Genomic DNA, 26,034 nt, shown 5'->3' with positions numbered 1-26,034 from the left:
CTCTTAGGTCATAGGCATCAGTTGCCGAGGTAAGCCATTTCCAATACCTAGTTGAATGTCACACTGCCGGTTGATAAAACAAAAGAGAACACGTAGAGCTAAAGTCCTTGAATTTTGCACGGTGCAACCAAACCTTCGGATTCTCGCAGTTAATCATCAACGGCAATACAGTCTTTCTATTGACAGTGGGCTCTTTCTTCTTGAGCACCTGTACATTGCTTCCACACTCGGTCACAGTTGTCAAGGCCATGTAGGGTAGGTGGGCGTGGACTAGCCACTATTTGCTGCTATAGTCAGGTGGGCAGGGTATACCAGCCTCTTCTCAGGATCTAGTTCCCAAAAATGAGATTGATGCCTGTATCACTAGGAGGGTTGGGAGGATAGCTCAGGGCAACATGTTTGTCTTGGAAGCAAGACAGCACAAAATAACACAGGTGCGGATCCCGGTCCCGCACATAGAGACTGGTCTCCGGTATTAATCGTGTTAAACAAGATTAATTAATAACCTTATGAAGTGATTTAGGGGTGATTACATACCACACATAATAGTGGTGTTTGAGAATATTCATAAGCACCCTGGTAGGGGGCGTTGGCCAATCAGGATGCTCGGAGCGGGTGCTGCATTGTATAGTACAAGCCTGCATTCTGAACAGGCTGGGTAGCCAGTGGGCCATTTCTCCTCACCTCTTAGCACCTGTGCTAATAGTGTGTTTAAATTTTTTTTTTAAACTGACCTTTCTTATGCAGCGCTGGGCCGTGCAATGCTTTTCCGAAGTCCGTTTTCAATGTTGATGACGTAATAGTCATCAACATTGAAAATGGACTTGGGAACTGCAGCACCAGGCTGCGCAGCAAATCACATTTTTTCTTAGACACACCATTAGTACCCTTGTATGGAACTACAGGGTTGCTAATGGCGATATGCCCCTTGGCGGCAGCCCAACTACTCGTTAAGGGGTTGCTTCGCTGGGCCCATTAATTTGGGAAGCAGGCCTTTACCAACTGGAATGGCCCACCGCCTCAGGGCATATCTAAATAATAACGACCGGATTCAGGGTCCAATGGGGACAACCGCTATGTGTAATGTCGAAGTAGCATTGAGAGGGCAAGCCATTATGTTCTTAGGAGATCTAATAATGAGATGGAAAGCCAGATACATAGTTTTGGGTCACAATTGTTGATTAATTCAATTATCATTTGTCATCAGGGCTACTTTAATGTTTTTCATGGTGTATAATAATACTTCTTTTCATGTTGTGCAGTAACTGTATTGGCAGAATCCAATGAAATTAAAAAACTACTGAAAAAGCAAGGGATCATTGTTCAGAGCATTACCGATGCCCATCCAATCCGCGTGCAGCCAGCACGGACCCTCAGCCATGTTTATGCAAAGCTAGGTAGGTGCACTGGAGGCCCACAGGAATAACTAGTGTGAGTGCAAACCCGCTTATTGAATGTCTTTTTCTCTCGTTTATTTGTATTGTGTGTTTGTTGTACACGTCATAGAGCTGTTAATGAATTTGCCCATTTTCTAATACATTTTTATGAAAATAATATATTAGTTATGTTTATCACACAATGAAATATCGAATTATAGAGCCAAATTCCTTGCAGTGGTGATTGAATTCCTCCCTTGCCCGAGTCAAAGGGGAAAGGTCAGAAAACAATAGTAATGACAAATGTCGTGTGGCAGCCCTGTACAGAAAGGTTATGCACTTTGTTAATTTTCGAGCTGCTGTGTCTAAATACTTAAAGCTGTACCTTACTAGAAAAAGCCATCAAAACACTGCTCTTTAACTCTGCTGATTAGGTCCCTACTCTTTCTCTTCTGCCTGATTTGCTCCTTCTGATCCACCTGTCCCTCTTGTCTTGGTTTGCGCTCTGAGGCCCATGGGTGTGTAGCGCATTGAAGAATTCAAGATAAATAAATAATTAGAATGCGTGCACACTTACCGTTAGGCCAGGAAAGACTCGACATCCTGTGCCCAAGTCAAGCAAGGGCATTCCTGGGCACTGCATTGTGTCTTTCAGCTCACTGCAGACCTTCCTAAGAAGTGAACAAACATGGCTCAAGACTGGAAAAAGGCAATTTTCGGCAAGTTCATGTGGAAAAGTAAATAGGAATGAGCGCTTACACAATTTGAAAAAGTCAACATTCTTTGTCACATTGTCAAGGTCCTCTGTGTGTAAAGTTGATGAGGTCACTAAGAGCCGGTGTCAGTGAAAAAAAGGTTTTACCCTGGTGTCCCCTGAACCCGGGAGGATGGGTTAAGGTCTGCAAGCATCCGAAAGCGCAGACACAGACAGAACACGTTCTTTAAAAGACTGTTTTGTATTTTTTGGGTGTTGCCATTCGTAATGATGTGTTTAGGATTTAAGTTCCACATCTTGCTCCAGGTTTCTCTATTAGGAGGTTGTAATAGGGCATTTGAGCCCTCCAATTCTATATGAATTTTTTTTTCAACAAATACATTTTCTGTAAAGGTTAGTGTTAGGGAGAATTCTCAAAAATGCGTTAATTTCCTCCACCTTAGAGACCCCCAGCAACTTTTCTGGATTTTGAGGACTTGATTTTTTAACCTGGAGAGAGTGAGACCCTTTCTCCCACTCTCAAGTATTTTAATGTGATTTTATACACTGTGTTTTCTTTTGGTTATGGAATCTAACCAACTCCATAGGCATCATCTTGTCCAATTTTATCGTAAAGCACCTTCAGTGCAGTGGCACAGAGAAGTCTTTCAGACTTCCTAAGGTTTAAATACCTTCTCTGGGATCAACTACTGTTTCCCAGAGCAGTAAAGTGAAATTGACTTTACTTAGCATTGTACTTGCTAGACCCAGCACACCCTATTTTATAATAGAGTGCTGGAGGGGTAACTTAGTATCCCCTGTGTCTAAATGCTCATGTAACATTTTTTATGTTACCCTTTCCTCATTTGACTGGATGGTGGCAGTGGATTCGCTTTGAACTACCTTGGTTTGCATTTACCGCGACCGTTTGCGGCTCCGGTAAAGTAACCGCGGAAGCCATCCTTTTCAAAATGGCGTACAGCCATCTTTGCTAAAATGTTGCCCGGTCTTCTTTTTTCGCCAGGGCTTTGTGGGAAGGTCCTTCTAGAGAGTTTCTCTGCGCGACAAACCAGGTTTGGTCTCTCTGTTCATTTGGCCTTTGGCGGGGTTTCTGAGAGAAACCTGCCTGTGGTGCCTGAGTGTCTGGGGTAGGCAAGAAGTGAGAGAGGTACCCGAAACTCCCTGTGCTTAGTCTCATAGGAGACCCAAATGCACTCTGTGGTGATTGGCTAGCTGACTGTCTGGAAAGGACAGCCACCCTGCTGGGTGAGTGACAGCTACGCTGGAATGAATGGGAGAGAACTGAATAAAAGGCAAGTCTTTTGGTTTGGAAGGCAGAGTCGACCACTGGACGAAGGAACCGAAGTAGAGCTTGAAGAGTACACCTGCTGCAACTCCTGGACCGTTGGTTTGCCCGATGAAGCCCTGCTGCAGTGACTACTTGCCAAGTTTGCATCGACAGAGAAGCCCCTGCAAGGACAACTTCTCCCTTTGAGTTGGTGGGACCAATGAACTCCAAAGTAAGCCACCTGGACACCATCTCGGAGCTAGTTGAATTTCCTCCGAGTTACGTTACTTTTAAGCTGACCTAAAGCTTTTGGAAGATCCTCCGGACTCCCACGAAGCAGGACTGACCAAGCCTGAGCCTCTCAGCAGAGTGCGGGACCCCAGAAGTAAGGACAGTCCACCTTGACAGCCAGGAACCGCACTTATTGCTATTTGCTGTACGGCAAGGAGCTGAAATGCGAAACAGCCACTAAAAGTGAAGTGTGCCGGTTGCCAGCTTTGACAGTCCCAGTGCAGTGCAGGAGTCCCCCGACGTCCTCCCTCTTGTCCCCATCACTAAGGCCCAGGAACAGTGAGATCTGCAGAGCTGCACAGGAACAGAAGTCATCAGCTGCATCTTTTCTTCTTTACCAAGGTACTGTAAAGGAAGTCTAAGAGAATTTACCTCTTACTGTAGAAGTGCTTGTAACTTCCACAACTCACAAGTCTAATCAGATTGTGGCCCTACATTTGATTCTTCTTTTTCTGAAAGACATGTGCAAAGACTTTTCCATTTACTTACCTGAAGTGCTGCATCCTATACAAAGACTTTTGCCCATCGACTTTGGCTTAGCCTATTTGAATTGAATGACTCTTCTAAGTGCTATCTGAAAATATTTGCCCTGCTTATGAATATTTGTAAATTCTTGTGTTCTAATAACCCTTGCCTTTAACCAACTTTTTAATAGTGTTCTGAATGCCAACAGTAAGATATTAATGTCACCAGCACCCTTGTCATTGAAGTCACCTGTGGGTGTAGGTTGTGTCTGTGGGCCATCCCAAAAGTGTCTTGTCTGATTCAGATACTCAGAGTGTACAGTATTGAAGTGTATTTGTATGTTACTAGTATATTTCTCCCTTCTAAAAAAGGCTTTATAACTGACTGATTAATAAATTAATAATTGTTTTTGCAAGAAACCTTGAGTGTTGTAAGAGTTTATTTGAATACCTCTAACTGTGAATCTTTGTTTAACTCCACTACAGCTCACATTTCCCTTCTTGAGATAAGCCTGGCTGCTCAACACGCTAACAAAACTGATTAGTACAAGCTTATACCAAAGGTTGGGTTGCCTATACCTGTAGTCATAGTTGTTTGTAGTGTGTTCCCAGAACATACTGCATTCAAACTTTGCCTAACAGTTAGTGAAATGCACCTAATAGACAGGCTCTATCCAGGTGGTATTTTAAGAGGTCACTATAAATACATATGATGACCATTCAAAGTGACATTATTATTGACATTATTATTGGTACAAGAATTATCAAAAAGATCAGTGAGCAAAATAATCAGCAGGGTTTTCTGAGCTGGTTAGGCAAATTGAGTAAGTATAAGTTACATTTCAAACTGATCGAAACATTGGAAAAGATAGTGAGAGGAGCCTTGTAGAGGTTAATAGATTTTGTATTAATTAGCAAGAATAAGGCAACTAAAACACTTCAGTGTGCTTGGGATTGGTGGGGCAAAGTGGGGTAGATATGGAGAACCCACACTGGTTATTAGTAATATTAATGTAGGAGGAACCCTAATCAGAGCATAATAAAGGCTACTGGCATCAGGAATATGGACTGATTTGAACACATTGCAGACCAAGGAAAAGAAAAACAAGCATCAGGCAATGAGAAGCAACATCGATCGATCAAAGGAGACGGATATCGGAATAGTAGAGCACAGGTTTGAATGGAATATGGTAGAGGTCGAATGGGTGAAGAAACTAGCCTGAGAGAGGCCAGGGCACCTATTTGAGTCTGGGAGAATTGCAGTTTGTGCATTGTAACTGGCAGTAGATTTAGGAAATATTGCTGTTTGAGTAATGCCGTCCCATATGCATATATAAAGGAACTTGAAGGGTCTTTATAAAAATGTATTAATTTATTAGGGTGTTACTTCAGTGTATAGTGCAGTAGAAGCGTTCTTACTCATTCACTGATGTGCATCTTTGGTTTTGGATGGGGGCTGCTGTCTATCTCGGATCTATATAGAAATATGGAATTGTATTTGTCAGCAAGGTCCCTTACAGTCTTAGTTCCAAAGGTGCTGAGCCACATTGATCATCATTCACATCTCTCAACATCAGTTCATGTCCAGAACAATGCAAAAATCATCTCCCCCCCAACAGGCTTTTAAATGCTGTACAGAATGTGATGTTGAGTTAACCAGCGAGGTCTGAAGTAGGCTTCGGTGGTAACATCCCACCAATGTATAGGACTCCCAAATGCTACATTGACACCACTGAAGAGCATATTGTATATAGCTGCTTGCCTGAAGAAAGGTCTTAAAGAGCGTGGCTGCAACACTCCCACCATCATAGACTTGTATTGGTTACCCATCCAGGCCAGCGTTCCTTTTGCTGCATGGTATGGTATTGTTTATTTATATAGCGCCTATACACAGGCAAGTGTTTCAAAGCGCTCAAGGAGGGTAGAAACGGGAAAAAATACAGTCGCTCAGAGCCCTCAAAATTCAGACATGATTATAGTCTGTACAGGCAGTGTGAGGTAAAGCAAATAGGCCTGACAGCGATTCTGCAGTTTCTAACAGTGCAATTAAGGGGGTGAAGACAAGGGAGAAAAGACAGACGATCTTCAGGCACGGGGCGTACGGATCGTGCAAGTGCACAGAAAGTCACAGGGAGGGGGAGGATCAAGTGCTCCCGGTCGGTTGAGACTGGGGTAAGTGCAGAGAGAGCAACTCTGTTGGGTTATTTCTCAAGTGCAGTGAGTGTCGGTGCAGTGTAGGGCCCTGAGGCAAGTGCAAAAGACGACTGACGGGGGTGCAGGGCACCTGTGGGTCTCTGAGGTACACCAGATGGCCAGTCAGCAAGCTGTAAGAAAGAGGATGGTGCGAGGGAAAGAACAAAGAACTAGGTTAGCAGTGTAGCGGGAGAGAGAAGGAAGAGGAGAAGAGGAAGGTCTTGAGGAGTTTACAGAATTTAAGGAGATCCGACTCATGATGGAGGGCGGCAGGGAGGATGTTTCAGAGGGAGGCACCTGCTGAGGATAAGGATCTCCCTCCAAACCTGTGCTTGGAGAACCTGCTCACTCACAGAAGGTTGGATGTAGATGAGTGGAGGGCTCAGGAGGGACAGTATTAAGTTAGGCATTGTTGCAGATAGATAGGTCCCAGGCCCCAGAAAGCCATGTAGACAATATAGAGGGTCTTGAAATTGATCCTTGCAGCCACGGGGAGCCAGTGAAGGGATGTCAGCACCGGGGAGATGTGGTCCCTGAGCTTCAGGCCAAGGATAAGTCTTGCGGTTCTGTTCTGGATGTGTTCCAGAGGGCACAGGGCAGAAGAAGGGAGGTTGAGATGACATAGAAAGCAGTTTCAACCAAAGCATCTCTGGAGGACAACACATCACTGCAGACCAGAACTTAATAAACTATAGATATACAGACTTATATAACATATAAAACAAGAAAATGAAGAAAGAAAAAGCAAGAAGACACACCATCTCCCAGTAAATCGCCAGAATCTGATACAACCTTCATCTGACATCAGAAATTGTCCCCTCAATCATGCAATTCAGAAGAGAGATAAAGACCCTTCTCTTCAAAGAATTCCACCTTCACCGACGATGAGCCTAAAAGCTATACTTCTCTCTCCCTCCCGCACAAGGTATTGAATTCTCTACCTCCATCACCGCCTTTCTAAACATTATTGTGCCCAATCTTTTGTGTTGTATCCTTATATCTGTTCTCGCTACACAGTTCTCTGTTGCTTCCTACATTATCTAGGTTTGTGCTTTTTAAAAATAAAATACAACAATAGAAAAGCTTGAGATTCACCAGGGATCCTATGCAGTGTCTTAGTTCCAGTGGTCAGGTGTCGCCATCATAGGTATTCGCCATTTGCTGAGTGACTGAGTGTCTGAACTATATGTTACAAATTGAAGGATAACCAGACTTATACGTCTGGTTACTGAAAACCCCCCAGGTGGGAGCTATAGCATGAATCTGCAAAGATGTCCTTAGCCTTCCTAAATTGTAAGTGGTTGATTTAAATCATATAAGACATGCAAGGATTTCGATTTAGCCCATAATCCGGAGAATCTGTATCTTCTCTTATCCGCAATTGGTCATTGGTTACAGGAGAGTTAGCTGTGGGTATCTCATCATAATACATTGCTTTGCTTGCTCTCATGGTGACCTTCGACCTCAAATAACTTAAAGATATGTCCATTGAATGGTGTGAATACATTAATAATAATAACCTGAAACATATTTTAAAGCACCTCTTTCTGTTTAGCACACTTTACTATCCTAAAACCTGTGTTTCTACACAGTGGCACAATTTCAGTATGTTTCAGAAGTTCACATTACCCTCTGGCCAACCTCTTTTACAAATGTCCTGTGCTTGTCTTAGAGTGTTGCATCAGTGCTCCACACTGCATTATTACATTATTGGCTAGTGGGGGAGATTGGCTTCCATAGGGGGGTAGGGAGGAAGATGTTGCAATGCGATCTATCATTTAGAGCTCCCAATTTAGTGTACATCACTAACCGGCTCTTGACAGTGGAGTAAACATTTGCCTTCTATATTTAAATCTTCTGTTTGATTTGCATTAACAATTGATGCTCTGTGTGAGTAGGACAATATGGTGATACATTCATTCTTTTCATAGGATCTAACAAGACCATGAATCTGAGTGGAAGGCCCTACCGGCACATCGGTGTGCTTGGAACCTCCAAACTGTACATGATCCGGAATCAAATGTTCACCTTCACACCTCAGGTAAGCATCGTATCACTGAGCACAGCCGTAGATACTCTTGTTACCAATGCATTATTTGGACTAGTAGCCCAGCTGAGAAGTATTTCATCCTCCTCCCATAATTGGACCACAGGGTGCTGCTTTTCCATGTTAAACCCCCACCAAACCTTCCTTCAAGCCATTCTTCCTTAGTGTGATTCTTGATGGTCCCAAAATGTAGAACTTTAGGGCTGCATATGGTATGGGGGCTTGGCCGCACCCTAACTCTATAGTATGAGGCAGCTGAAACTCACTGACTATGCCCAAATACAGATGTTCAATATGTTAAATTCAGGTGCTGAAGCAACCTGCACAGATCTGGTTCAGGAAAATAATGGAGTGATCCTGTGGCTCGCATAGGGTATTTCATCCAGATGAAGGCCTTTAAGTGCCAGAAAACCTCTGAATAAAGATGAAATGGCATTTGCTTAAGCCACAGTGTCACCCCAGTCTCATTAAGAGCAGTGAGACATTCCAAATTAACTTTGAAATGGGGCCAATCTAGCCACTCTGCCCAGTACCACAAATGGCCGCAGCAAATGTGGAATTGTAGAAGTGCACTCAATGTCAGTAGTATCGCCAAGCCAAAGAACTAGTTCAGAGCTTGGCTTTCAAACAGGTGTTTAGTGATGTTATGTCCAGCATTACTACTAACATTTCATGATGGTCTACCATATGGCAGCAGACCAGTAGAGACGTTGTTGACTTAATCCTTATGTATAAATTGGCATCATTGAAATACAAAGTAGTTCTTGATGGCCTAAAGATGCATTTAAGCCCCACTTAAACTAATGACAGACTGAAAGGAGAATTCATGGGCTGAGTAACTGCAATAAGCCACTTGAAATGTGACTTGGTTGGCTTTTTCTTGATTTTTCCTGGAATTCCCTAAAGGATCAAACCTTTAAAAGCAGTTTTGTTGGAGTGAAGGCTTTTGATTCTTTTTATTATAGGAGGCATGCGGGTTAGATATTTTTAGATCAGCCAGGGCTTAGATCAAGGTAATTGGCATACAGATGTACTTTACAGCCAGCATGCTGGAGCGTGAACATTGACCAAAGTCAACAACACTCCCGAAACAAGCGCCCTCCATTTAGGCAAAAAAGAAATTCCAAATATTTGTTCAGATGGCATCCAAGAATGTGATTGGGTGGGATATTTTTTGGGTTGTTCCATCTAATTTCTTCAAACTCTTGTTTTATCCAACAAACACCTTCTGATCCTCCCAACTCTAATTATTTTATTTTATTTAGGTATTCGGAACTCCTTTTTAGTTTTGACTAGTTCGTTTTGGCTTACCTATAAGCAGAAATTATTGACTTGGCGCGCAATCAATAGGTCTTAAAAAGTATGCGTTTAGCCACTTGATTAATCAGGAATGTGTGTATCCTCACAACTGTTGCTTACACTGATGACCTGTTAAAACAAGCACTGAGAAAGCCAACAGTTTTGGCTTTTGTATAGGTGTTAGATAGGCATTTGCCAGGTACTGATATTATATGTCCAGGGACTTACACTATTTTCTAACTTTTGCCATTTTATGGCCAGATAGTACTATTATGGCTCTCCCTGGCAAAGGCCTATCCCATCCCTACAAAAAAGCCTGAAGTAGCAGGTAACTAGACGCACACAGATAACTGGAAGCACATACACTCACAGCACAACAAAAGCCAACCCGACTGACAACACCACACATGGCAACAGATCCTTGCGTAAGCATCAAAGCACCACTGGAAGAATGTTCGTCTTCAACAACATAAGTACTAACCACAGGTTTAACACATCACAGCCAAAGGCAAACCCTTCAGCAACATGTCACTGTACAACACTACACCTAAAAAGGAAGATATGCAGCAAGGTTTTACACAGACTTTATGGAACTTGTGATCGGTTTGCAGGGTTGGATTGGCCCCTCAGCCATTTGGCCGTGGCCGGGCTGTGGCGGGGCTGAAATCATAATGAGGCGGGCGAGGCCCTGGGGGCCGGTTCCTGAAGCCCACCTGGGCTGGATTCCCGCCCAGGCATGGGTTTCAGGAACCGGCCCCCAGGGCCTCGCCGCTTGCAGATCCTTCGCGGCCCAGCCGGCCCGCCGCGGATGCACAGAAATGTAACACTGCAGTGTTACTTTTCTTTGATGAATGCGGCAGCCCGGCGGCCAACAGCCCGACACCATGGCACCAGCAGCAGCAGGCATTGATTCAAAATCACTGGGAGCGGCAGGGCTGGGCGGCATGGATGGGCGGGGCCGGGGCTGCCTCAGCCCAGCCTGCTCCCTCCCAGTGATTTGTATTGGATGACCTAGGCTGCTCTCCGCCGCACGCCGCCACAACCGAGTCTTCAAAGTGATAACAGCAGGTAAGAGTAAAAGGTTCTGCATGCCTCGACTTTAGCATGTTTTTTTTTGTATGTGTATTTTATGTCGAGAAACAGTTACGTAAAAAATTATTAAAATGAGAATCGGAATATGATTTTAAAAACATGAACAATTCTTGCTGCAGCCTGTACCCAAGAATAATGTATCCACATGCTTTTAATTTAAGCAGATCAATTTGTTCACATAGCGTAGCAGGGTGTCTTGGTTTGTTTACTACTGCCTGCCATCACTGCCCTGAGTTTTTGTTACCTGAGGCCCATCCGGCCAAACTGCTGCACGTAGAGCATGTGTCATCTTTCAGAAACCATCTGGTTCCATGCTCACATGAGCAGGCCGGCGGTTAGGGGCCCCTTAACACTCGAGCCTCTGTAGAACCATTTGCAATTGTTATAGAGTCTGCACTTCCCCACTGGACACGATTGGCCATCTTACTTCAGGGACATCATTTAGGGGTCGGCAGAGGTTGCAACTGCGACCTCTGATGTCTCCCTTGCGACCTCTGATGTCTCCCTTGCGACCTCTGTAATGCAAGCTCCTGGGCTGTGGCAAGCACCATGTGGCTCTTTGCTTCTGGAGTGGCTGGCTTTCTTGTTCAGGCCCCTTAAAAAAAAGAAGAAAAATAAGAACAGGAGTGCCACAAGTCTAACATTGTCAGCACTGACCCTAAATAAGAAAAAATAGGAATACCCAAATGATGTGTCTTTCTGGAATTCTATACAATAATTGCTAGACTCATTAAAGGTTTAATTCAGGCACACTTCAGGAGGTGAGTCACTGCTTTAGTCTTTTCTTAAGCGCCTCAACTCAGCCTTTCATCCTTCTGAGGTCAATAAATGAGGACCAACACAGGATGGATGATATTGGGGGTATATTTTTTCTATGTAAAGCGCTGAAGTGTAAGTGCTCTATAATAACACATCATTATCATTTGGTCATGGGTGTCTGCTTGCATTCACAGTAGTTTGGTAATATGGGCCAATACACACTGATCTTAACGATACATATGGCCATCCATTCTTGTATGAAATGTACATCACATAGTGATATCGTAACCATATTTGTTCGTAGTGTACAATGCTATGTGATGCCACATCCTGTTTTGTCAACGGGTGAAAGATCGTGTTCCATCGCTTCCCACGATATCACTTTGGGTTGGGGTCAAATGACATCACTTCCTGTGTGAAGTAATCAGGGGGTCAAGGGTCATGTGATGTCACTTCCGCTAACCCCGGCATTTTGGTGAAATTACATCCCTGTCTTGCTTGTCTCGCCCATTAAGTATTTGATGTGCTAAACGTGCGCATTGCTCTGATGTACACCATCCGATTCCCCACTGAAGACGGCGAAACTCGTGCCATGGGCTTTCAACCATGCCCAAGCTAGCAGTGTTCCAAACTTCGGTGTGCAGATAAGCGACAGCTGAAAGATAGGGAAGCTTTGGAAAGAAAAGCCACTGTGCCGCTTTGGAAATCTTAAAACATTGGCACAGTTTGCAAACACGACAATCAGTGAAGGTTTACGAGTGAAGTATTCCTAGATATTGCTGAATTCAGCTGTCTTGACGTATGTTGCAGTGCTTACAGGATGGGGCGGTGCACACCGTCGATCCATGGAGAGGGCAGAGGGTGCAGACTCCCAGCCGGGCTATAGTGAGGCACACGATATGGACGACAGGGTTTAACCACTTGACTAGGTAGTTTACATCAATGAAAGATGGACTATTTATCAACAGCCGTGGGTTACGCAACCTCTTCTCATTCAGCCCTTGAGTACATGCTGTCGGGTAGATGACCGAAATTGTGGAGGTGAATCAGATGCCATAATCGGTAAGTGAGGCTCCTAACTCTCACGCTCACATCTAGGGTGTGATGTATGTCTGACGGGACTCACGGGAGCCAGGCTACACAAAGCACTTTTTGTAATTAACCCATGCAGCTCTGCCTGGTGCAAAATACACACAGCAGCTCTCCAGTTATGGTAGTGTTCATCAAGGTGCCGGACAAGCACACTTTAGACATTGTGCTTGACCATCTGCATCCAATCTCCTTCAGACAAGCGCTTGAACATCACCTGGTACGTAGTGACATACAATGCTGTCCTGGGCATAAGAGGGCTTTCCTACTCCTGCAAATGCAAAGCCTGACTGAACAGCAGATTTTTTTTTCGCTCAACTCCTATTCTCTTTCATACATGGGGCCGGCCTCATTACAACTATTGCGGAATGGGTTTAACGGCGCCGCTAATGGTGCCAGCGCCGTTAAACCCATTCTGCAATATTACGAGGTGCCCTCGCGGGACGCGCTCTGGACGTCTGGTTTTACCAGACGTCCAGGGCGGGTCCTGCGGGGGGACCAGGGAGCTAACAACGGGGCGGTCGTAATCGGCCCGTTGTTAGCCCCCGCACCCATTCCCATTGAGCCCTATGGGGGCTTGAATGGGACGGGAACGGACCGGGCCCGGGTTCCCTGAAGGAGGACATACCGGGCCCTCCATACTCGGAATGGCCTGGTATTTCCCCATTCAGGGAACCCGGACACGGTTTTGGAGGCAGCCATGCCCTTAGTAAGGGCATGACTGCCTCCAAAGTCGTAATGAGGCCCATGTTCTTTTCTATACGTGAGCTGCCACCTTCTTGTGTTTTTGAAACATCCGTTCGGATCACTTCATATTGCATGCAATGGTTGTCAGCAAATGCATCTTTGCCCCTTAACGACCTGCAAGTACTCCTTTCTTTTATTACCAGCGCTCCCATTGTAGGTTGTGCTGAGACAGTTTGCATTGATGGGCTCTTTCAAAATGAGAGATCCTTTGAAGACGCATTACCTAGCAAAGAGGTAAACAATTACAGGGTATGTATGGCAACACTTAGTTTAGTCATGATGATGGAAACAAGCATTGGCAATGCCAAAAGTTTGGGCTTTTGTGTAGGCATGGGAAAGGCCTTGCTGTCTGTAGTGGTATGAACGGTTGCAGGTGCAAAATGGTGAAAGTACCTGGGCATCTAATAGCAGTCCGTGGCAAATGCCTGATATGTTTACAAAAGCCAAAAACTGTTAACAGGGCTTGAATGAAGGACATGCACAGTGCTTATAACTTGATTGGCGGAAGGCAGACCAGGTTAAGACATTTGTATTACACCAGTAGCATTTACAGCTCAAATGAAGTCATACACTCTCAGAAGACTGCTTTGAAAAAACAAAGGCACGCACATCGAGTGCAAAGCTTGATGTTAAGGCTTGATTAAAGAGAGCTCAAAGAGTTCCCATGAGAAGGTGTTTTGGGCAGGTAGAGGCAAGAACAGGGTTGGGGATTAGCATGGAAATGGGCAGTCACCCGCACTCCGAATGCCTCTGCAATGCCAGCATTGGAGCACGCAGCGAGCCCGCTGGCCTCTGCTGCCCCATCCATGGCCAGTGGCGTCGCTAGGAGGCGTCCTGAGGGGGCCAGGGCTCCCCCTGTGAAACCCTGTGCCCCCCCATTTGTCCCCCTACCTAAGACGAGCAGTGACCATGTTCTCCCCTCACTTTTGTCTGTGCCCCCCTTCTTTTGTCTTTGGCCCCCTCTGTGCCCCTCCTAAATTTGATTCCTGGCGATGCCATTGTCCACCGCCCAAACGACTCAATATGTTTCTCCAGCACTACGAATGCCGCTGGACCCGCCTCCGCCAAGCCCCCCAGCCACCCATACATGCAGTCGACCACCCACCATCTTATCCCAAAATATCACTCCCCAGCACATCACACGTGCAGGCTACTTACTACCCACATGCAACAAGAAGCTCTGCAGCAGCATGGCACACAGCACGAGACCAGGGCCCCTTATCATGACCTTCACCTGTAAAGTAGTGAATTGACGCGATTCACAGAGGATGGTTTGAGGGCCACTTTTTTTAGGCGAGGGGTGGGACACTTGTTTGGGTGTCCGGGCATATTTCTTGTCCCAGTCCGACCCTGTCGGTTTGTGAAAAGGCCTCACTTAAATTCCATTTTGATTTCCATTCTTTCTGATTGCACCTTAATTTGCCCATTCATAATGCAATAATGTTCAGTGCTGCATTGCAGACCGCAGGAAGGGGCATTTGTTGCAGCCCCTGTATTTGCCTGAGGTGGGAAATCTTGTCCCCTTTACTTTTGGAGGTTTTCAAAACACATTCACCAAGTGTACTCTGCTGTCATACTAGCTGGCATTGGATGGTCCTTTTTCCTATTTGATTTTTGTATGTTTGTTTTGGCAACAGCTATAAGCCAAAACTATTGCATTGGAGTACAGATAGGGAGGAACAGGGGTGGACTGGGAACCAAAAGAGGCCCCGCCCGGAATGACATATGAGGATGCATACAGAGTGTGTATGTGTTGTTTGGTTATGTGCCTGCCCATTGACTGCCCATGGCCATGGTAATCCCTATGGACATACCCACCCATTCCTGCCTCTACCCACCTAAAACACCTCCTCATGTGAACTCTTTGAGCTCGCTTTAATGAAGCCCTTCCCTCAGACTTTACATTTTACGTGCCTGCCAGTGTTTGTTCAAAGCAGTCTTCTGAGATGCGCTGTTTTACCAGACCTGACTTCAGCCACACGATTTATAAGCACTCTGCGTGTGCTTCACTTAAAAATAAGCTATGGTAAAGCTACTGAAGTCCTGCTTAAAACAATCATTGGCAAAGCTAACATTTTAGCTTGTGTACACGTTTTAAGCTTTTGTCAGGCACTGCTATATACCATGCTGGAAACTGTCAGCAAGTCATAGTTGTAGTGTAATAAGGCAAAACGGTTTATTTTTAAGTAAAGCCATGAAGCACACCTTGAAAATCTGCTACTTGCCACTAGCATTTTGGAGGGACAATAGAGAGTGTTTATGTAACGGATGGGGCTTGCACTAGAAACTTTGGGTGCTCTGCAACAACATACAGATGAATATTAAACTTTCACTTAGAACAGTGGGGTGTTATGGTGGAAAATTCAGGGCACCGTTTTTTACTCTAAAAAGGACAGAAGTCTCCTTAGGACCAAAGGCTGCAGTGAGAGCCCGTGGAGCTGAGCATCCCAACGCAGACTTGTGCTGGGTGTCACTTGTTTGTTTGGATCTGGTTCCTGTAGGTTTTGCGCTGCATTTGTCATCTGCACATATGCATAATAAAGGCAAACCCCACACTGCCCACAACCGGCTTCTCAATATTTACCTGAATTCAAGAAAACAAAAACTAAATAAAATAAGTGAATGGTTCAAAGAGGCATATTTCATTTGTATGATTTCTTTTTGTTTGACTGCTGTTGAAATGCAGATTTACTCTCCTCAGGAATCACAGCAAAATGCATCCTCAGGATTAAGAATGATTAAAAACGGGATACCCTGCAGGCTTCTTTGGAGTGTTAAACCTTTTAGGTAGTAGCCAGGTTGCAGAGATCTCAAGTTGCTCCTTTCAGGCGTAAGTGTTCAGCTAGCTTTGTTTATGAAGTTTACAACACTTTGGATTCTGCACTTATAATCCTATAAAAGGAAACTAACACTAGACGTAGATTATTACTCTGTAGCAGAATAGAAACATGTTCTACTGCCAATCAAGTGAATGAATCGCTTCGGCTGAGTACACACCTATGTCCTAAAAGAGTCTGGTATTACGTTGCTGGGTGTTCTTCTCCCCCATGTCACATCCGGAGGTATTGTACAGTCCTTCTCCAGTATTGGATCTTTCATGGATTCACATGCTCATGAATATTGCCCGTTGTCAGGCTAGGAATCCTTGTATTAAAACAGTTTAGCTTTAAAGTGTACATCAGCGTGTCATTTATATAGCCTATTGCTAGCACTTTGGGTTATACTGCCACAGCCTATGACATTAGTCCTAAAAGAGCCTGGTAGTCCGTTTCTGTGTGTTTGTGGCTCCCATGTCACACCCAGAGGTATTGTACAGTCCTTCCCCAGCATTGGATCTTTTATGGATTCACATGCTCATGAATATTGCCCGTTGTCAGGCTAGGAATCCTCACATTAAAGCAGTTTAGCTTTTAAGCATACAACGGCTTGTCACTTATATAGCCTATTGCTGTCACTCTGGGTCATAGTGCCACAGCCAATGACATTAGTCCTCCGTTGCTCCACCCCTTGTGGTCACCTTATTATTTTTACTGCATATTTGCGCGTTGAAAGTCCTCGATGTTTTGCCCTTTGAAAGCCCCATTTTTGAGATACATTTTTCTATTGTTTTCTTCAACATCAGTCACTTTTGTGACTTCCAGTAATGGGGACACGTTGCCGGTGTAGATCCAGACCATCGACTGATCCTCTCGCCGTGTGGGTGTCATGCGCAATCGCACTTGGCGAGTGCTTCCGCATTGGAGGATGGGAGGCGGGTTCCGACGCAAGGTATAGCCTTTACGTTTTCTCTCTTTCTGCTCGTGGCGGTCTAGTCTTTTGCACCGTGGCAACTGCTGGGAGGTACTTGACTCTTCCGCTCCCAGCAGTCCTGGCATTGCAACCATCTTGACTCGCAGCTCTCTTTGGTTGTCACGCTAGTGCTCTTATTTTTGCTTCGCATAAAGCTTTTCCCTTCCCCTAACCTGCCCCTGACACCCTCTTCCTCCGGTGTTCAGCCGGGTTCTTTCAGCTATTTCCCTCTTACCTTTGCTCCGGCACTCTCTCTATTTTTCCGCCTCCCTCCTGGTTCCTCTCCCGGCTCCATCTACTTCTGTTTCTCCTTTTTTTTTTCCCAGAACCGGCTGCCCTTCACCCTGGGTTTTTCCTGCCCAGCTATTTTCCTTCTCGCTTGGATCTCTACCTCTTCAGGAAGCAGAGTGAAGATCTACGGCTGCCCGCATCTCCATTGTGTCACTTGTTCATTCATCAAAAGGTATTTTTTTAAGCGAAAGCTTTTTTCCCCTTGTATTTTTGCCTGTCCCCAGGATAGGAGCCACAGTGCTGCAGCTCACAGGCGGTCACTGTGGCTTCTACCCGAGGCAGGAACTTACCGCAAAAGAAAAAGGACTACCTTACCCGCAGACACCTGGATGTGGAGACAGTCTTAACCGAAAGCTCAGGTGAGGAGGAAGCTGAAGGGAGTGGGTTGGTGGTTCCCTGGAAGCCTGAAAATCAAGTATCCCAGCAGAAGAGAGAAAGTATTGACAGTTTGCATGCCAACAAGATTCCATGGCTTCAGCGGAGGAGATCCTGGAACTCTGGACGGCTATACAGGCATTATCTCATGAATTACAGACCGTGAAAACGGAGAATGCGGTACTTAAGCAGCTTGTCACAGCTCGTGAATTATTACCCAGGAATTACCCCAGATAGCAGTATCTTTGGGTAAATTCGACGGAACCCCTAAGAGGGTTAAGGAATTTGTGGAAGCCTGTACTGTTTATTTCACGTTTCGCCCCCGTGCATTTGCCTCCGACCAGGCTAAGGTGGGGTTCATTATCTCTAATATGAAAGGGAATGCACTGGCCTGGGCAACCCTGTTAGTCACGGGCGCAAATCCCATTTTTCAAGACTTTGGAGGGTTTCTGACCCTTCTCAAGCAGACATTTGAGCGACCAGAACTTACTTATACTGCTTGTGAAGATCTGTTGGACGTCAAACAAGGGTCATCAGACGTACTTTCTTACATCACAGCCCTCAAGACTCTGACCACCGGGGCTGGTTGGCCAGAACAAGCACAATATGCAATCTTTCGTAGGGGTTTGAAAGAGGAGATTAAGGATGAGTTGGCTCGTTCTTCACAACCCCCTACTTTCACTGACTTGTTGTCTGCAGCCCTTCAGATTGAATACAGGCTTCAAGAAAGACATTCAGAGAGAAGAAAACAACGAGGCGGATTCTCGTCTGGCGAAACTTCATCTCCACCAGCCCACTACCCAGTACCTACTAAGGAGGAGCCAATGCAAATTGGTACCACCAGAGCACCACTTTCAGTGGAAGAAAGAAGGCGAAGAAGAGAAAAAGGTCTCTGCGCCTATTGTGGATCCGATCAGCATCTACTTAAGGATTGTTCAGAATTGCCAGCTAAGAGATCGGGAAATAAACACCCTCGGTCCAAGTAGGGACGGGTCACCGAGGGAAATCTCCAACCAGCCTTAGTCCCTTTGTATCTTTGTCCATCTCGGCGACGGATATTAAAGAGGACTCCAGACTAATGGTCATCACGGTGCTTATCGACCTCATTCAGGGTCCCATAGAGTCCTTGGCACTACTTGATTGCGGGGCGGCAGGGAACTTTGAGATACTTTATGGGCAGACCATGTTGGGCTGCGCCGCATCACTCGCAAGGAAGGACAAAAGGTGGAAGGGATGGATGGTACTCCACTATCCTCAAGGCCCATCATCCACACCACTGAAGAATTGCAAATGACCATCTTCCAACACAAGAAGCACCTACGGTTCGACATTATCCGGGCGGCCTATTTCCCAATTATATTGGGTATTCCCTGGCTTCGCACGCCAGAAGACAACCTCAGCATCCATGCTTTACCCAAGTATGGTGTTCCCTTTCAGGATGTATTCAAGGACTGTAAACCTGCAACATTGCTTCCCCATAGGCCGGAAGATTGCTGCATTGAATTAGAACCCAACGCTCTGGTCCCTTTTGGGAGAATGTTTTCTTTTTCTCAGTTAGAACGACAGGTTCTACGGAATTACCTGGACACGAATTTACAAAACGGTCTCATCCAGTCTTCCAAATCTCCTGCGGGGGCATCACTCTTTTTCATATCTAAGAGGGATTCTTCAGATCTTCGCCTGTGCATAGACTACCGGGGCCTCAATCGAGTCACCATCCGTGATCGCTACTCGATGCCTCTCATTAGAGATGTTATTGAAGCAGTCCAAGGCGCTCAGTGGTTTACAAAGTTGGATCTCCGGAATGCGTATCACCTATTGAGAATAGCTGAAGGGGATGAATGGAAGACAGCATTCCGGACCCCTTTCGGTTTGTACGAATATAAGGTGATGCCCTTCGGACTTGTGAATGCACCGGCTGTATTTCAGCGTTTTATGGACCGATTGTTTTCAGATTTATTATTTCTCTCAGTGATCATTTACTTGGATGACATACTCATATTTTCATCCACCCACGAGGAACATATTGGTCATGTCCAGGAGGTTTTGAAGAGACTACAGTCCAACCAACTCCTCGCTAAACCCGAGAAGTGTGTCTTTGAGGCAACATCGATTCCCTATTTGGGGTTTGTGGTTTCTTGGGATGGCATCTCCATGGATTCTCGTAAGGTCTCCGCCATCCTGTATTGGCCCACTCTCTCATCTGTTAAAGAGATTCAAAGGTTCCTTGGACTGTCCAACTTCTACAGCCGCTTTATTCCGGGGTTTTCTGAAATGGTTCTTCCCATAACCTCCTTGCTAAAGAAGAGTTTGCAACCTTTTCTTTGGACTGAAGAGGCTAACAAGAGTTTCCTCATGCTCAAGAGACTGTTTTGCTCTGCCACGATCCTACGTCAACCAGACCAGTAGAGACTGTTCATTGTGGAGACTGATGCATCCGATTCTGCTATTGGTGCCGCACTCCTACAGGTAGATGATGGTAAGGAGTTCCCTGTGGCTTATCTTTCCAAGACGCTATCACCCAGTCAAAGGAACTATTCCGTGCTCGAAAAGGAGCTACTTGCCATGAAGCAAGCCTGTGAAGAGTGGCGTCATTTACTTTTAGGGGCTCGACATGCATTCATCATTCGTACCGATCATAAGAATCTGCAAGTACTTCAAGCCATGGAATGTTCAAATTATCGCCAAGCTCGCTGGGCTCACTTCTTTGCTCAATATAGCTTCAAGATCACCTTTCTACCTGGCTCTAAGAATACGTTGGCAGACGCCATGTCTCGGAAGGACTACTTCCCCCTAGGGCAGCGTCAACCTAGAGAACTAATGTTTCCTGCAACCAAGATTGTTACCTTAGTTAATACATTCTAACAACAAGTTAAGGACGCTTTGGTTACTGAAGGTTCCGGGTCTGCCAAGACTCCTGAACAAGGCTATGTCTTGAAAGACGTCTTGTGTTTCCATCATAACAGGCTAAATATACCTGAAGGTCCTTTTCGGAAACAGATCATAAATTGGTGTCACGACCATCTCACAGGAGGACACAGAGGGAGATCTGCCACTACGGAGTTAATAGAAAGATCCTTCTTCTGGCCTACGCTTAGAAGGGAAGTGAAGGTCTATCTAGAGGCGTATCCAGTATGTACAATGGCTAAATATCAGACTGGAAGACCATTGGGACTGGGACTTCTCACTCAAGCCCCAGTTTCTTCTCAACCGTGGGAAGTTATCTCCACGGATTTCGTGGTAGAACTTACCATTTCTGAATCTTGTACTTGCATCATGGTCACAGTGGATACCCTCACAAAGATGGCCCATTTTTCTCCTCTGATTGGTTTACGCACGGCAGCAACCATGGCTGACGTCTTTATCAAAGATATATTTTGTCTGCATGGTCTTCCTAATAAGGTGATTTCTTATAGAGGGTGTCAATATATTTCAAATTTCTGGAAAGCACTGGGTAATCACCTGGGCATGGAGTGGGCACTGTCATCTGGGTTTCACCCACAAACTAACAGGCAGACTGAATGCCTCAATGCCACCCTGAAGCAGTATCTGAGATGCTATATCAACCAGACTCAAGACAATTGGGTGAAGGTACTTCCTACTGCCGAATTCACATATAACAATTCCAGACATTCTGCCATAGGTATGACTCCATTTTTTTGTACCTATGGTATACATCCGCGTTCTATTCTTCCTCTGCTCCCGAACCCTAGCGGCTCACCCACTGCTGAAGACTTATTGGCTACTCTTTCAGAAGCACACAAGGCAGCAGCCGTTAACTTGAAAACTAGCCAGAAGATTTACAAGACTCAAGCTGACAAACATCGCAAGGATTGTCCCGAGTGGTCCCCCGGCACCCAAGTCTGGCTGTCTACTAAGTTCCTTCCCAGATGGGTCCACCCATCTAAGCTCTTTCCTCGTTTCCTGGGTCCCTTCCCCATTCTATCTAAGATCAATCCTGTTACCTACAAACTCAAACTACCTGCTAGCCTCAGCCGCATTCATCCTGTCTTTCATGCTTCCCTTCTCAAACCTTTTTTCCTGATCCCTCTCGTAGTAAGACATTCCAGCCTGATTGTCCTTGGGTACAGACCCCACAGAATATGAAGTCTCTTCCATCCGCGACTCTCGCTATTACAGGGGTCGGTTGGAGTATATGGTCTCATGGAAGGGGTATCCAGAGTTGGAGGATTCTTGGGACCCGGCTTCCTTTCTCCTTTTTCACCAGTTACATCCCAGTAAACCAGGGTCCTACAGCCCTAGAGGGGTGCATACTGTCATGCGCGATCGCACTTGGCGAGTGCTTCTGCTTATGAGGATGGGAGGCGGGTTCCGACGCAAGGTATAGCCTTTACGTTTTCTCTCTTTCTGCTCGTGGTGGTCTAGTCTTTTGCACCGTGGCGACTGCTGGGAGGTACTTGACTCTTCCGCTCCCAGCAGTCCTGGCGTTGCAACTGTCTTGACTCGCAGCTCTCTTTGGTTGTCACGCTAGTGCTCTTATTTTTGAGTTTTTCCTTTCCCCTGACTGGCTCTGACACCCTCTTCCTCCGGTGTTCAGCCCGGTTCTTTCAGCTATTTCCCTATTACCTTTGCTCCGTCATTCTCTCTCTTTTTCCGCCTCCCTCTTGGTTCCTTTCCCGGCTCCATCTACTTCCGATTCTCCTTTTTTTTTCTCAGAACCGGCTGCCCTTCCGCCTGGGTATTTCCTGCCAAGCTATTTTCCTCCTCGCTTGGATCTCTACTTCTTCGGGAAGCAGAGTGAAGATCTACGGCTGCCTGCATCTCCATTGTTTCACTTGTTCATTCATCAAAAGGTATTTTTTTAAGCGAAAGCTTTTTCCCCTTGTATTTTTGGCTACCCCCGGGATAGGAGCCACAGTGCTGCAGCTCACAGGCGGTCACTGTCGCTTCTACCCGAAGGCAGGAACTTACCGCAAAAGAAAAAGAAGGACTACCTTACCCGCAGACACCTGGATGTGGGGACAGTCTTAACCAACAGCTCATGTGAGGAGGAAGCTGAAGGGAGTGGGTTGGTGGTTCTCTGGAAGCCTGAAAATCAAGTACCCCAGCATAAGATACAAAGTATTGACAGTATTGACAGTGGGGCCCTCTCTCGAGTTGTTGCCTTCAACACGTTGATATGGCGGACAACACAAAGAAGTGCCTTGTCAAGGCATGTTCCAAGTATCACCTCCAGAACATATTTGTGGACGACCAGCATGACAAATGCTTATATTGCTTGCATCCGGACCACGATGTGGACAACTGTTCCTTTTGCCAGCCTTCTCGTCAAATACTCGAAAGAATCGTCATTGAAGGTTGGTAACTTTGCTGAAGGAGAGTGATAGAGCCTCTTGCTCAGCCTCGGTTTGTAGTCATGCCTCTACTAGGGTCGGCAGGCCCGTGGAACGTACTCCCTCTTCCACAAGGTTACATGAGGAACCTTCACTGGGGAAGAAACCTAAAGGGGAACGCAAGTCACACACTTCGACTATTACCCCACTGGCGGCATCATTGATGACTCTAGCACCAACTGCTCTGTCCACGGCCCGTCAACAACTATGTCTACCACTAGACCACCATCTTTGTCTCATTCTTCGGAAAGGGGACATCCATCAAAGTCTTCGACCATGACTCCATCTACGAGCAACACTCCGCCCACGAGCCACAGGCATAAGTTGTCATCAACACCAACAACGGCATCCATGACAGCAGCGTCCACGACACCGTCGATGGCCCACAGCCTGAAATCAACCACCTCTTTGCCGACAGATGCCCCGTTGATGATCGCTTCATCAATGACTTCGAGAATGACTACACCTGCTGTCTCCAGAATTACTTTGCTTCCCAGACCGGCTTCAGCACCGTTGATGTCCACTGCATCAGTGACAGCTCAGCAAGCCCCAGTGCATGCCTCAGTTCCCATGGTGCGAGTATTTACAGAGAGATGCCTCCAGCACTGTCTTTTCTGCCATGGCCCACAAGGGCCAAGCCACTCTTAATCCTGGCACATGCTGTGTCATCTGTTGCGACCCCACCTGCTCAGCTGCTGCATGAGGGCCGAGATTTCAGAAGAGGAGCCTCTGGAGGCTTTATTCTCAGAGCATGAAGAAATCCAGGAAGAACCAGACCCAATTCTTCCAGTACCTCATCATACACTTCAACCAGCAGTTCAACCCACTCCTATGCCTACATTTCCACCTACTGCAGTGCCTACAGTTTCCTTAGGAACACCACCGGCACCAAGGAGCCTGTCCCTTGATATTATGTCTACATTGCAGACCCCAGTCACGGAACTACAGCATCGTCTTCCTCCTCCAGCCCCTCAAGGTGCCCCTTGTAGGAGTAATCCGGCTTTGACTTCAAGAGGGGGATTTAGTTCTGCCCCGTCCACCTAGGCCAATGCCCCAGTTACCTATTCTGGTGGCTACCCTCACAGACACTGATACTGATCCTGACACAGACACATCCCCAGAGAGGCATACAACGAATGAGTATGATGACCTGTTGCCCGCTGACGGGAAACCCAGGATCTACCTACCTGGGAATTTCCACCAAACCAGGCCTCCCTCTCTGCAACTCATCCAAAACAGGACTGCGAGACTTGTCCTTGGTGCCCCTGGATCGTATCTCTCCAGGACTGAAATCTCTGCACTGGCTCCAAGTGGCTGCAAGGATTACGTTCAAAACCCTCTGCATTGTCCATAAGGCCTTCTGGGGCCTGGGGCCTTAATACCTTCAACTCTCTCTTCCTAAATATCTTCCTTCTTGAGCTCTTGGCTCATCCGCCTCCAACTCTTTCAGGGTCAGTCGCTTCTCCAACAACAAGTTGGTGGTAGATCCCCTGGAACATCCTCCCTGCCTCTCTGAAACTTGAGGAGAACCATCTCCGGTTCTGGAGGTACCTCCAGACCTTCCTCTTTGCTTCTGCTTTCTCTCCTCCTCTCCCATGCTGAACTCCTGACCGAAACTAAAACTGCACTGGTCACTCTGTTGTCGGGCCCAGGTCCCCTGCCCGCCATTTGCACACCCGCACTGCCCCCTGGCAACCCTTGCACTCGGGGGCTGTTTCTATATCCCTACAGCCCCCTACCAGCACTTGACACCTGATGTCTGCACTTATCCTTGCACTTGCCACCAGCTGGCCTCACTTCTTATTTATTGTTTTATTTATTTTCTGTTTATCCTATGTACTGCACTGCCCCTTCCCTTTCCCCTCGCACTTCTCCCCTTCCTCCCTCCCCTGCACTTGCGCGATCTCAATGTCACTTGATCTAGGAAGATGTGTTGTCTCTGTCGTCCCTCTGTTCCCCCTCCTTTGCCTCGTCACGCCTTGAAACACTTGTGTATAGGCGCGTTATAAATGTCATATCATATATCATAGGCTCTTTCCATGCACTATTAATATGTACAGTGAAGCTGTTCGATCTGGTTCCTGAAGAACAGAGGAAAGAAGGTTTCCTGTTTCAAAAAAGTGAGGCCTCCAGAAAATCAGTCATTGCAATCCCTATGCTGGATGACATCCGGGAAGATGGTCTGTTGGTGAGGAAGGTCCCTTTCTCTGCTCCTCCAAAAAAGGATTGTCTGGGAAAGAAATCGAAGGTGCCAGATATGGCTCTGAAGTGTCTTTGCACCCAACCCTGCCCTGACTCTGTAGTGTCAGCAGCTGCTCAGTAAAGATTGGCCAATTCTTCTTCCCCATGCATGCTACCCGCGGACAAGGAGGGTAAGCAGCTGGACGCGTTTGGCAATCAGGTTATTAACATCGCGGCCACAACCATAAAAGCGGCCAATTCATTGGCAGTCCTTTTACGGTACAACAGAGAGTTGTGGTACAAGATGGGTCTCATCTTAGACTTTATCCCTGATGATAAGAGAGATGAGGCTCCTGCTCTGTTGCATGAAGGGGAGGCTGTTTCAGATCACACCATTACTGACACTGTGGATATAGCCGACACAGGCTTTCGTCTAATGGGTAACGGAGCAGTCCTGACACAACAAGGATGGCTGAAGGACACCAATTTTCATCCGGAGGTGCCGTCCAAGGTGGTGGATATGCCCTTTGATGGAGTGGACGTCTTTGGAAAGAAGGTGGACAAGACACTCCAGGCCATCAAGGCTGACACTGCACGCTCCCTAGGCATCCTACAGCAGCAAAAGCAGTCCTTTAGTTCCGTTAAGAGTCACTTCTCCAGGACCTCCAGAGAATACAGGCCCTCCTTTCACCAGCCGTCTCACAC

At 46.2% G+C, this 26,034-nt stretch overlaps 1 protein-coding gene across 4 annotated transcripts in view; it reads left to right on the top strand.

Moving 5' to 3' along the window:
* Positions 1-26,034, top strand: part of PHKA2 (phosphorylase kinase regulatory subunit alpha 2) — an 840,998-nt gene that overhangs the window by 423,987 nt on the left and 390,977 nt on the right. For all 4 annotated transcript variants that reach the window (XM_069636956.1, XM_069636954.1, XM_069636955.1 and 1 more), the window contains exons 15-16: positions 1,263-1,397; positions 8,238-8,347. In XM_069636956.1, the coding sequence (XP_069493057.1) occupies positions 1,263-1,397; positions 8,238-8,347 (245 nt within the window). The remainder of the gene's footprint in view (positions 1-1,262; positions 1,398-8,237; positions 8,348-26,034) is intronic.

Source organism: Ambystoma mexicanum, chromosome 7p (assembly GCF_040938575.1).
Source record: "Ambystoma mexicanum isolate Mex_15411 chromosome 7p, UKY_AmexF1_1, whole genome shotgun sequence".
Classification (NCBI taxonomy): domain Eukaryota; kingdom Metazoa; phylum Chordata; class Amphibia; order Caudata; family Ambystomatidae; genus Ambystoma; species Ambystoma mexicanum.
The sequence above is the reverse complement of the archived record's forward strand: the minus strand, read 5'-3'. Positions and strand labels throughout refer to the sequence as shown.